A 14284-nucleotide genomic window follows, 5' to 3' on the forward strand; every position below is an offset into this window, starting at 1 on the left:
TATTAAAAAGAACAAAAAATCTCAAATATTGACATCAGTTCAATGATTGTATTGTGTTTTTCATTACTGTGTTTGTCTCATAACTTTTCTACTTTTCTATAGTTTCAAATTTCATCTTGACCCATCTTGTTATTGATAAAAATGAGGTTGGGTTATTTTGATGTCACAACCCAAGGCCATAATTCTGTGTGGGACTGGTGGCTGGCTTCTTGTATGGTGGCTAGGCTGTGGTATATGAATAATTCACATGATATTATGTTTAAGATGGCGTTGGGTGGAGGACTGTCAGGCCACGCAGTGACTCCACAAAGCAAAAATTGATTCGTGTATTTTATTCCATCGGGTAGGTCTATTATATACATGAGGGAGAGACTGTTCAGTTCATCTCCCAATGATTGTTCATATTTTTATTTATTTATTTACATATATTTACCCAATCACAAAGATTAAATGTCAACATTCCCCCTCCTTAATCTGAAGGGATGTTGGTAAATCCAAGCATCATTATGAATTGTTCAAGCTTTTCTCTTCCAAGAGCTTTGATGAAGATGTCTGCAATTTGCTCATTTGTGGAACAATGACAGAGATGGATTGTTTTGGCCTCAACATGATGTCGAATCAGATGATATTTAGTATCAATGTGGTTCGTTCAATCATGGAACTTTGGGTTTTTGGCCAACTTTATTGCAGAGGTATTGTCAATCATGAGTGGAGTTGATTGTACTTGTTTTACCTACAAATCTTCAAGAATTTTCCTGAGCCACACAATTTCTTTTGTTGCTTCCGCTGCTGCCACGTATTCTGCTTCTGTTGTGGAATCTGCTGGAACTGATTATTTGCGTGATCTCCAGGAGACAACTCCTGATCCAAGACTCATAGCATATCCTGAATTAGATACCCCAGTTTCTTTGTCTCCATCGAATTCTGAATCAGAGTATCCAATCAAGCTGAAGTCGTCCACCCGTGTATACTTGATTCCAAAGTCTTGAGTTCCCTTCAAGTACTTTAGAACTCTTTTTGCAGCAGAGCAATGTCCCTCACAAGGCTTTTCATAAACCTGGAGAGGATTCCAACAGCAAATGAAATCTCTGGTCTGGTAGTAGTTAGGTAGTTGAGACTTCCTACAAGCTGTCTATAGTTTGTTGCATCCTCAAATTCTTTCCCTTCAATAGATGTGAGCTTTGAGTTTTGTTCCATTGGAGTAGTAAGAGGATTGCACTCTGTCATGCCAAACCTGTTCAAAAAATCTCCAATGTATTTCTTTTGAGAAAGAAATATGGACTTTGGATGTTGGGTTACTTCAATGCCAAGATAGTAATGAACATAGCCCAAATCAGCCATTTCAAAACCTTTCCCCAATTCCTTCTTTATGGATGCAATGTAGCTTTCATTGTTCCCTGTCATCAAAAGATCATCTACATATACCACAAGATATACAACTGTTTTGCCAACTTTCTTGACAAATAATGTTGCATCATCAAGATCAACTGTTTGAAATTGAGTTTCAGAAGATGCTCAGTCAGTTTTTCATACCAGGCTCGCAGTGCTTGTTTGAGGCCATACAAGGACTTCACAAGTTTGAATACTTTATGTTCAAGTCCTTTCACAGCAAATCCTTTAGGCGGACATAAAAACATTCTCTTTTAGATCTCCATTCAAGAAAGCAGTTTTTACATCCATTTGATGGACTTTCCAACCGTTCTGAGCTGCTAGTGCAAAGAGTGTCCGGATGGTAGCCCATTTTGCTGTGGGGGGAAAGTCTCCTCATAATCGACCCCTTCCTTCTGTGCAAAACCTTTTGCCACAAGCCTAGCTTTGTGCTTGTCAAGTGAGCCATCAGTGTTATACTTGTTCTTGTAGACCCACTTGCAGCCAATTGGTTTGGTTCCTAATGGAGGATCAACCAGCTTCCAAGTGCCGTTCTTTATGAGGGCATCATACTCCTTTTGCATCGCTTCTTTCCATTCATCATAAGAAGCAGTTTCTTTGAAGGAAGTTGGTTCAAAATCTGTAGACAAGTTCAATTCACAATTATAAGAAACATCCATATCAACAAGTGAATTAGAGTCATCTACATCACTTCCATTTTACCGGTTTGAATTTCTGGTTCTTGTCTTTCCAATTTCATCAGGATGAACACTTTCTAGTGTCTTTGTCACCCACTTTGGGGGACCTTTATAAGATGGTCCAGGCTACTCCGTTGATTGAGTTGGAACTGAATCAAGATTGAGTCTCCCAATTCTATCAATCACATCACTTAAAGCATCATCCGTTGTTGGAGTTTCATGCGGGGGGAGCGTGTTCTTCAGAAGAAGATTCCACATGTTGATCTAGAATAGGAATCCCCCCTTCAAGATGTGGAATCTAATTATCAAATTCTTGAAATGATTTTGCTTTTGTGAATCTATCCAAGCGATCAAGTCGCCGCTCAACAACATTGTCAATTTTGGATGATTCAAGAAAAATTACATCTCTAGATACAACAAACTTCTTATTTACTTCATCATAGAGGCAGTGTGCTTTGGATGTGTTTGAATACCCCAGGAAGATACACTTACGACTTCTAGCACCAAGTTTGTTTCTATGTACCTTTGGTATCAAGGCATAGCAAGTGAAACCAAAAACCCTGAGATGCTTTACCGAAGGAACATGTCCATACCACATTTCATAAGGAGTCTTGTTTCTTATAGCATTAGATGGACATCTATTCTTTATATATGCAACACATAGAACAGCGTCAACGCAAAACATTATCTTTACATTTTTGAAGAAAAGCATGGATCGTACCATATTTAAGATTGTCCTATTCATTCTTTCAGCTACACCATTCTATTGGGGATTATAAGGCACAGTGGTTTGATGTTTGATTCCATGTTGGTGAAGATAGTTTTCAAATTCATTTGATGTGTATTCTTTTCCATTATCAGTGCGAATAGACCCAATATGAAATTGTGCATCATTTTCAATCCATTTATGAAAATTCTTGAATGTTTGAAAAGCATCAGATTTGTTCTGCAATAAATAAACCCAACACATTCTGGTGTAGTCATCAATAAATGTCATGATATATTTATTTCCATTTGCAGAAGGAACAGGCATTGGACCACATAAATCTGAATGAATGAGTTCAAGCTTCCTATGTGCTCTTGAATGTGAATCATGAAAACACTGTTTGCTATGCTTTCCTAGAATGCAAGCATCACATTGCTTAAGTTTCCTAGGGATTGTAGGCAAACCAGCAACACCATTTTTCTTCAATAAGCAGAAACGGTCATAGTTCAAATGTGCAAATCTAGCATGCCATAATAAACTTGATGGAAGTGTACCTTCTTCATGATGACAATTGTATGAGAAATGTTGTGCATGAGCAAAGGTTCCTTACAGCTTGAGAAGCCTTTCTTCTTCTATTCCCCTCATGACAAGTGAGTGGTCAGATGCTTTTCTTACCTCACGCTTGCCATCAAACATATGAATGGAGTGACCTTGCTGGCGGATGTGGACCAGGGACAGCAAGTTTCTCTTCAGTTGTGGGAGATATAGAACATGATGCAGAAGAAAGTCTGGAATACCAGATAGTTTAAGCCTGATTGTGCGAAGCCCTAATGGCTTGATTTTTTATTGATCTGCAAAGTATACTGCTCCATCAACATTGTCAGTGAAATCTTCAAAAAAATCTTTTTTATGAGTCATGTGGCAGGTTGCTCCTGAATCAAGCAACCAATCATTTTTCCAAGAATCAAGTGAAACATTAAATAGATCTTCATTTACTCCAATGTTACATTGTGCCACAACATAGTGAGTGGATTCAGGTGCTTTACCTTTGTCTATATCATCAGCTTTACCTTTCTGTTGATTTCTTTTCTGCTCAATTTTGTCCCATGGTAGCTTGCATGTAGAGGCATCATGTGATCCATTTCTTTTGCAGAGAATACAATGCAAATCTACCTTTTCTCCTTGAAAATGTCTACCCCCTGCCTCTGAAATATCTTCCTCTTCCTTTTCGTCCACCTCTTCCTCTTGTAGAATCTTGAGCAGGATGTTTTTCTTTATGAGCAAGGCACACAGCCTCTTCAGAAGATTCAGGGGCTGTCTTCTTTCCAAAAGCTTTCTCTTTTTCAACAAACTTTTTCACAAGAGAGTCAAAGGTTATATCTTTGAGATTTCCATTTGCTTGCAATGACTCAAGATAATTGGAGTAAGTAGGATAAAGTGCCTTGAGAAAAGCGATAAGAGGAATATCCAATTCAACCTTAGTGGATTTGATATCATGCATTATAGATTTTACTTCAGATGCGAGAGCAAGAGGATCATTATTTTGCAATTCAAGAGTGAAGAGTTTAATCATGAGTTGGACAACTTCAAGTGCAGAATGTGAGTCATAGAATTCTTTCAGCTTTTGTAAGGCTTCAAAGGCAGTTGAATATGACGAAATATGGCGACTCACCTCTTCATTTACGGATATTGCGATTAATGCATAAACTTTGCTGTTCTTGTTTTCCCAAATAACGAGCTCTTTCTCTGAGGTAGGTTGTACTGAGTCATTGTCTCATTCTCCGACACACACTCATTTCCACAACTCATTGAAAATGAGGGTGTGTTTTATCATCCGGGACCATTCAGGATAGTTCTCCTTGCCAGTGAGAACTATTCCCACCATGGATATGATTGAATGCATTCTGTAAAAAAAAATTACTTTTGCTGATAGAAAAATACCTTTGCTAATATCCAGTAAAATTGTACTCAAAAGGGCATTCTCAAAAGATTTCAAATCCACCATGTGACCCACATAAATCCATCATTATATAAATCCACCTCATATAAATCCCATAAATGTCAGTGGTTTTATATACCAAAAATAGTGGCTTCGAATCCTTTATATATATATATATATATATATATATCAGTGTTATATATATATATATATATATATACCAAAGAAAAAAATGATATTAAATATACCAAAGAAAACACTGCGACGCCAGTGATTTTGGTTGTTTAATTCATATCACAGTCAATAATCAATCATGCACCGCGAGCTCTACAAAGTTGGAGCAGCAACGACATCACAATTTGGGAACCATTCCACGATCTCCATACCCTTTCGACTTCTTCAAAACTCAATTACCATATCAGCGTTCAAAACTCAATTATAACATATTATATGTGATCCAAGCAACTATTACAAAGCGTCGAACCAAGTCTAAGTCGACCGAGCCACGAGTTACAAATCAGGTCGGCTACGCCCGCGCAGGTTCGAACCCTGCTATCGACGCAAATGAGGATCTAATGCCTAGAAATGAGACGCAAAAACTGGGAATGAAAGGCAAAGAAAAACAGAATACAAATGTGTGTATACTCCACGCCAACACCAGAGAGCAGCGCATTCAATACAGGGTTACCATCTCGACTTCTAAAACCCTCGGTCCAAGAACATTTCCTTTGTCACCGCTTCGTATGACACAAGCTCAAGCGTGATTCCTCAGCGAAACAACGGTCATACATTCCTTCGGCATGGAGATAGACAACAGAGCACTCAGTGATTCAGGGCGCGCTCGCAGAGATGTTTAACGTTATGTGAGAAAACGTTGACAGTCCAGATGGAATATGGCAGAGGCAGCAGCGTTTATGGACAATCGCCTTCTGGCAGACAGAGAGCACCCTTTTTTTTGTCAGAACAACAAATGTTTATGGACAGTCGCCTTCTGGCAGACAGAGAGCGCAGGAAAGGAATATGGCAGACAAAGGAGTTACAAGGAGCATAAGAGCTAAAAAAAGGCGCTGGCTCTGATACCATGTCAGGCCAGGGAGTAACTCCACAAAGCAAAAATTGATTCGTGTATTTTATTCCATCAAGTAGGTCTATTATATACATGAGGGAGACACTGTTCAGTTCATCTCCCGATCACTATTCATATTTCTCATTTATTTATTTACATATATTTACCCAATCACAAGGATTAGGTGTCAACAAGGACTAATAATTAGCTTATGGCTCTGAAGTCTAATGAAACTGTCGGCAGATAAAGGTATCCACACCTTCCAAACATTTGGGAATTTAAGAATTCAGCGCTTCTGATAAGTTGGATGATTGCTAGATTCAGGGTGAACAATTTGATAGTGCAGCCGATTTATAAGCAGGTGAAGCTGATTGAGTCGACTGTTCATAACATTTCGTATCATCTTGTCTATACCGAATTAAATGCAGGGCTTGATCCAAGGAATACGGTTTGAAGAACTCTGGTTTGTTGATGGAAGCTATTGGTGATGTTCAACGCTATGAAATACCTGTGACAGCCCTTGCTTGAGTTACAGTCTTAAAGCCGTGAAAATGATGCTTTACAATTCGCCTGATCGAAGGAATACGGTTTGAAGAGCTCTGGTTTGTTGATGGAATCTATTGGTGATGTTCGACGCTATGAAATACCTCTGACAGCCTTTGCTTGAGTTACACTGTTACAGTCCTAAAGCCGTGAAAATGATGCTTTACAGTTCTCGATTTTAAAGTCTGTTATTTTTATACGAGGAAGAAAGTAAGATTCTCCTTTTTTGAAATTGTGCGGAGGGATTTGGACCTGTGGTTACAGTTTTTGAAATATTAGGTCTTTTATGAGAGAGGCCAGCGTTCAGGTTTTTTCTGGCAGAAATATTCAGTCTTTGTTTGGACTTGCTTGGGAGTTTGCAATGGATTGATAATAGTTCTCATGCCATAGTTTGCAGATGCGGTTCTGTAGTTTCAAGTGCCACTTCACTGGTTCATAGAGGGGAGGCAACCATAGCTATATCTACTTAGGGCGCTAAATTGGGGTTAGTTGCTGCTGTGCAAGAAAGACTAATTAAAATCTTAATATAAGTGAACCTATATTAGCTCATGTTGTGCAGGTTTCAACTTTAAAAGTCTGTAGAATGTAGTTTTCTTCCAAAGATATCTGAATGCTGAATACCTGGGGAAGGCTGTGGACATGGTGACTTTATTTTTGTGATAGAATGTATATTTTGGGCATCTTTGAAAATGGTTTAGTCCTCTTTTGGGCAAACCTATAGAAAGTTCTAGCGATAATATGGATTTGCAGATTTGAGGACTTCTAGACCTCTGTAAAGAATGCTCATTTTTGCACAGCGTTTCGTTAAAGTTCTACTCCAGGCAAATCTATAGATCGCAAAGAGTGCTGGCTTTCCTCATTGTAAGGGATTTGGACTCAGTTTTTTGAATGAATGCTGTGATAATTCTTGTTTGAGACACAACGCTGTGATATGTTAAGGAAAAAATGTTCTCGCTGGTCTGACCCTTGAACTTCTGTTCATGATGCTTTCATCCAAAGAAAAGGCTGTGACGTGAGCTGTCACAGTTGTTGAGCTCCGTGACAGCTCATGCTTCAGATACAATACCTTGATGTTATGGACAAGAAGTTCACATGGGCTGAATTTTCTGTTCATTATGTTTGTTACATAAGAGAAGATTGTAGCTGTATTTGAATGCCGAGCTCCTGGGAAGGTCTGTGGACCTGTGGAGTCTTTAAATGTACTAGTCATTTTTTTAAATGCTTTCGACAGAACTACAGGAAGTTTTATGAGTGCTTGCATGCCTCTGGGTTATAACAGAGACTGTTTTGGGAAGGTCCACATAGGTGTAAAAAATGCTATGTACACTTATAGAGTGCTAAGAATCCTCTCATGTTTCAGTCTTGTTGGGGGTCGAACTGTTCATCTATTGTTTTTTGTTAAATAATAAATATTGTACAGCATGGAGTGTAATGTAGCGATGCATCGATAATTCATTGTTATTGGTGGCAGCCCTGCATTGTGGCTGGTTCCTCACAGAAGACTGTCAGCCTCGCTAAAGATCATTGCTACTGTATAATTCATTGTTATTGGTGACAGCCCTGCATTGTGGCTGGTTCCTTACAGAAGATTGTCAGCCTCGCTAAAGATCATTGCTACCTTTTAAAAATTTGACAAGACAAGACATCATAGCTAGCGAAATTCTTCCCATCAAGGAAAGCTGTTAAAAATATCACATATTGCTATCTCAAAAGTTATGAATGAATATGTTTGACCTCCACAGTTGTAAATTTCAATTTCAAGCACTAGACCAAAACACCATTTGTGACTTGTCAGGATTGGTCAGTGGTAGGAAGTGTAGAAATAGAGCTTCGTCCCTTCCCAATATGATGTAATGTTATGAATGAATATGTAGGAATAGAGCTTCGTCCCTTCCCAATATGATGTAATGTTATGAATGAATATGTTTGACCTTGGCTGTTGCAAATTTCAAGCACTAGACCAAAACACCATTATGACTTGTAAAGATTGTTTAGGGATAGAGCTTTGTCTTCCCAGTACGGCAGACACAAACTGTAATAAAATGTTATGAATGAATATGTTTGAGCATAGGGATAGAGTTTTGTCCCTTCCCAATATGGTGGACACAACCTGTAGTAACATGAAAAGCATATACTGTATAAAATGCAAAGTAATCAATCTAGATGACATATTGGAAAAATTACCAAACTCCCCAAACTAGACATTTATGCATCCCACGATTCCATGGATTTACTCATAAGCCTTTTGTTATATGCCTGAGCATATATTCTGTTTTCCGGACTAACATTTTGCATATCCTGGGTATGTTTGATAGAGCTTTGTTCAATGCTGTGAAATGCTTCCTTCCGAAATGATACATACAAAACACAGCAAAGTAGTAGTGCTGATAATGGGTATGTTTGATAGAGCTTTGTTCGATGCTGTGAAATGCTTCCTTCCGAAATGATACATACAAAACACAGCAAAGTAGTAGTGCTGATAATTAATTTCAATAATAAAAAGAATGAAGAGGAACCAAGTGAAGTACTCACTATCTACAAGGGCTTTGGTCTTCAAAGTGGAAAGCCTCAAGACCCTTCCAGTACCCAGGGTGTTGTTGGGTCATCATTCCCAGTGATTCCTCGGAAACAAGAGGTAACCCAAGTGAGGTTAAGATATAGAGGACTATTTGGCCTCCACAGAATCACCTTGCGAGACAACTAGACATAGAGATAAGAAAAAACCCCTCGTTTCATGGACAATACGGCCACTGTATTCCACCATCCATATCAGCTGCAATAAAAACCCTTGGCAGGGCAGAGTTCCGCATCAACGCTATGACTAATATGGATTTGCAGATCTGAGGACATGTAGACCTCTATAAGGAATGTTCATTTTATGCAATGTTTCCTTGAAGTTTTACTCCGGGCAAATCTATGGATTGCAAAGAGTGCTCCCTTTCCTCATTGTAAGGGGTCTGCACTTTCAGCTTTTTGATTGAATGATGTGACAATTCTTGTTTGGGACACAACCAGTGATATGTTGAGGAAAAAAATGTTCTCACTGGTCTGTCTCTTAAAACTTATGTTCATGATGCTTTCATTCAACGAAAAGACGAGCTTGAGATGCTGTGACAGTGCTGTTGAGCACTGCGACAACTCATGCTTCAGAGATAATGCCGTGATGTTATGGACAAGAAGTTTGCATTGGCTGGATTTTTCTGTTCATGATGTTTTATACATAGAGGAGATTGTAGCTGTTTTGGAGTTCTAAGTTCCTGGGAAAGTTTGTGCATCTGTAGTCTTTAAATACACTAGTCATTTTTTAAAGTGCTTTAATTCTTCTTTCGGCAAAAGTACAGGAAGTTTTACGAGTGCTTGCATGCCTCTGGGTTATAATAGAGACTGTTTTGGGAAAGTCCACAAAGGTGTAGACAATGCTCTGGGGGATATAATAGAGACTGTTTTGGGAAGGTCCACAAAGGTGTAGACAATGCTCTGTACACTTAGAGTGCTAAGAATCCTTATATGTTTCAGTTAAGGGGCTGAACTGTTAATCTATTGTTTGTTTGTTAAATGTTGTACAGCATGGAGTGTAATTTTTACATATACAGAAATTTAAGCTTATTTGTAGCGATGCATCAATAATTAATTGCTATTGGTGGCAGCCCTGCATTGTAGCTGGTTACTTACAGAAGAGTGTCAGCCACGCTAAAGATCATTAATACCTTTTAAAATTTTGACAAGACAAAGACATCATAGCTAACGAAATTCATCGCATCAAGAAAGCTGTTAAAAATATCATATATTATAATCTCAAAAGGCTATGAATGAATATGTTTGACCTCCACAATTGCAAATTTCAATAACCAGACCAAAACACCATTATTACTTGTAAAGATTGTTCAGAGGTGGGAAGTGTAGAAATAGAACTGTGAACCTAATTTCAAGCACTAGACCAAAACACCATAATGATTTGTAAAGATTGTTCAGAGTTGGGAAGTTAGAAATAGAGCTATGGCCCTTCATATGGCGTACATAACCTACAATAAAATGTCATCAGTGAATATGTTTGACCTCCACTGTTGCAAATTTCAAGCACTAGACAAAAACACCATTATCACTTGTAAAGATTGTTCAGACGTAAAATGTCATGAGTGAATATGTTTGACCTCCACTGTGGCAAATTTCAAGCACTAGACCTCCACTGTTGCAAATTTCAAACACTAGAGCAAAACACCATTATCACCTGTAAAGATTGTTTAGAGGTAGGAAGTGTAGGAATAGAGCTTTGTCCATTCCCAATAATAAAATGTTATGAATGAATATGTTTGACCTCCATAATTGCAAAATTCAAGCAATAGACCAAAACACAACTTATAATAAAATGTTATGAATGAATATGTTTGACCTCCATAGTTGCAAATTTCAAGCAATAGACCAAAACACCATTATCACTTGTGAAGATTATTCAAAGGTAGGAAGTGTAGAAATAGAGCTTTGTCCCTCACCAATATGGTGGGCACAACCTGTAATAACATGAAAGACATATATTGCACAAAATGCAAAGAAATCAATCTAGATGACATATTGGAAAAAATACCAAAACCCCAAACTGACATTTATGCATCCCAAGATTTCATGTACTTTACTTATAAGCCATTATTATAAGCCTGAGCATATATTCTGTTTTCCGGAGTAAGATTTTGCATATCCTGGGTATGTTTGAGAGCTTTGTTCAAATCTGAGTAATGCTTCCTTTCGAAATAATACATAAAAAACACAGCAAATAGAAGTAATGAAAAGAATGAAGAGGAACCAAGTAATCAATAATGAAAAGAATGAAGACGAACCAAGTACCCACTCTCTACCAGGGGTTTGGGCTTCGAAGTGGAAAGCCTCAAGACCCTTCCAAGGCTCAGGGTGTTATTGGGTCCTCATTCCCAAGAGAAGAGTCTAGTCGGGGATTCATCAGCAACAAGAGCCAACCCAAATTAGGTTATGACATGGAGGGCTATTTGGCGTACACAGAATCACCTTCTGAGACAACTAGACATAGAGATAAGAAATACCCTTCGTATTATAGATAATACAACCACTGTATTCCACCATACATATCGGTTGTAATATCGGTACTTGGTAGAGCGAAGTTCTGCAGCAACTCTATGACTAGCATATTTACACAATTCCTCCGATGCTAATGCTCATTGAAGTAGAAACCAATAAACCCTAGCTTTCAACTATCCTTTGCTCTGGGATGAATCCCCTTGCTCAATGGGAATATTTCTACCATCATCTGGACTCGGTGGAATGACCTTCTTGCCTTTGCTTAAGAGTCTTTTGAATGAACGGAGCCGAATGCTGGGGGATTTAAGGGATTGCCCAGTTGGCGAAAGCATCTGTTGATCATCGCTGCAGAGTAGTCTGGGAGAAGAAAAACTGTCCATTCTTCGGGGTATGTCAATGATGATTTTGTCGAGTGTTTTACGAGAAGGCGATGTCGCCGCTTGGTCGAAGACCACGGAGTTCGAGATGGAAGAAACCCTGTTTTGGGTTGCCCAGAAAAGCATGTGGGTGGGATAATTTGGAGACTGCAGAACCTCTTCATGTCTGCACGAAGGGCAGAGGTCGGATTCCATGGAAATCGATGCGTTGCCCTCTGAATCGGTGGGCAGAGACCCCTGATGGTTTGTTGCAGAGGCCCCCGCCAACGCTGTGTCCTCGTTGCCTACTAGAACAACGACAGAATCGGAGGCCGTGTCGGGCAGGGCACTGGTTCGACACAGCGGACAAGTCGAGTGCGATTGAAGCCACATGTCGATGCAATCGATGTGGAAGCTGTGGTGGCATTTGGGGAGCTGCCTCGCCTTCTCGTTCTCCTCAAATTCGCACAAACAGACGGCGCACTCAAGCCCCTCTTTGTGATTCTCCGACTGATAGACGAACACGGGAATCGCTTCTATAGCGGACTTGCTGAGGCCGACTCTTTGGAGCATCGGGGCATTCTGCTGTTCAATAAAGTTAAGACGACGGCGTCGGAAAGAACCCCTGTGCCACAAGAAGTAGCGCGCGTAGATCTGTAAACCGAAAACGAAGAGAATGACCAAGAACAGAAATAGAATGGCAACAATCATGATTTTGCTGCCAATGGTCATCGCCTTCGAGTAATTAGCTGCATTACCCCGGTAATAGTTATCGTTCCTGGCGAAGTTATGGTAAGAATCCATGGCCGGATGCGAACTCGACATTGAAAGCTTTGTGGATGATTTCTGTGATTCTGTAATGCTCGAGCCGACTCAGAGGCCGCCTTATATGCAAAAGAAAATGCAATTGGAAGGGGCGACCTAAGGCGTCGGGAACCCATGGGTATGAGAAGTTCGAGGAAAATTCCGCGAAGGCGGCTGCGAGCCGCGTGACCTAATCTCATCTTCCTGGAAAGCAAAATCGAATTCGACGCAACTTCCAGCTGTGATGTTCGACGCAGCTACTACAATATTTAATTCGTCATGAGTGACGTACAGATATTATTTTAATCCTTTTGGAGTAGGTCTTCGGGCTGTGTGTATCAAAGGTGCGTGCAGTCGACTCTGTGCGTTTTTATTTATTTTTTTAAATTTTCGGATATTATGTATTTTAAATATTTTTATTTATATGATATTATGTTTTTTAATATTCAACTGTCTAAATTTATTTTAAGTTGGGATACGTCTAAAGGATCAAATTTGTTCGTGGTAAATTTAGAGTTAAAATGCATCTGAGAATTCAATTTTTCTTTTTAAATAAGTTATATGAATATGAATATTATAAGTTAATATTTTAGATTTTTAATACCATAAATCAATATCATAGATTATTTTTATTTTTATTATTAATTTGTTTTATATGTAATTTGATTTAGTCAAAATATTAAACATTATATTATAATCTTTCTCTGCTACTAATCTTGAACAAAAGTGTATTTTTAATGCTAGTATTTTTAAATGTGATTTTTTGGCAAGTTTTTTGGTTTATTTTCTGATCTAATTTGTGTAGAATCGGGTAGAGATTCATTGAAATCACAATTTTCACAAGGGAACTTTTACAATAGAAGTCCCTCCCTTACTAATCTTGAACAAAAATGTATTTTTAATGCCAATGTTTTTAAATCTGATTTTTTTGGCAAATTTTCCCGTTTATTTTCTGATCTAATTTGTGTAGAATCCGGTAGAGATTCATTTAACTCACAATTTTGACAAGGGAACTCTTTACAATAGAAGTGTCACAGGGTTTTTTTGGGGATGTTGAATCTATACATGTAAACAAAAACTCGGTTTAAACAAAACAAGTCAAAATTTGGCCACAAAGTGCTAAATCTGTATAAGTACACAAAAAAATCAATTTAAATAACACAAATCAGATTTAGCCACATTTTTTTATCAAATTCTAACCAAAAATCTACCTAAAACATCAAAAATCAAAACTACTAAATAAATAAATTTATTATTAATAAAAAAATACGTAAAACATGTAAATAACAAATTTGAAATTTTATATATATAAATAAAACAAAAATATATCATAAAAATTAAAAACATCTCATAAATAAATTTATTATTATTAAAAGAAATTAAATACTTGAAAATGTAAATAACAAACCTGAAAATATATATATAATAAAAAATTAAAAACATATCACAATAAACAAACGAAACCCCGAGGATACGTTTTCATGATGTTGACATTCTTGAGCTCACTACACTCACTCATATTTTCTTATTCACATCCTTGACGTCACTCATGACGAAAAATGAAATCCGAAAATGGCACGGCCATCAATAAATCTCATGCTATCGGGCCATAAATGAACAGCGGGTGTATATGTCCACCGTTCGATTTTGCTAAGGCCGAAATCGAACTGTGAACATATGATGATGATGATGATGATTAACGTCCACTCAGACCAAATTGGTCTATCGGACCTACAATTTTCTTAATTTTTACTTGTC

At 38.1% G+C, this 14284-nt stretch overlaps 1 protein-coding gene across 1 annotated transcript; it reads right to left on the reverse strand.

Moving 5' to 3' along the window:
- Positions 1-11107: 11107 nt before the first annotated feature.
- LOC149175076 (RING-H2 finger protein ATL2-like) lies at positions 11108-12746 on the reverse strand. Its single transcript, XM_089419509.1, has one exon. The coding sequence runs from the start codon at positions 12545-12547 to the stop codon at positions 11540-11542; it is 1008 nt and encodes a 335-aa protein (XP_089275635.1). The 5' UTR covers positions 12548-12746; the 3' UTR covers positions 11108-11539.
- Between the last annotated feature and the right edge of the window lie 1538 nt (positions 12747-14284).

The sequence above is a fragment of the Pinus tabuliformis genome, chromosome 4_1 (genome assembly GCF_031772625.1).
Source record: "Pinus tabuliformis cultivar Carrire ecotype Pingquan chromosome 4_1, CPIR1, whole genome shotgun sequence".
NCBI lineage: Eukaryota > Viridiplantae > Streptophyta > Pinopsida > Pinales > Pinaceae > Pinus > Pinus tabuliformis.

Coding starts and splice junctions, on each gene's coding strand:
- LOC149175076 (XM_089419509.1), bottom strand. CDS start 12,547: ATGTCGAGTTCGCATCCGGCCATGGATTCTTACCATAACTTCGCCAGG.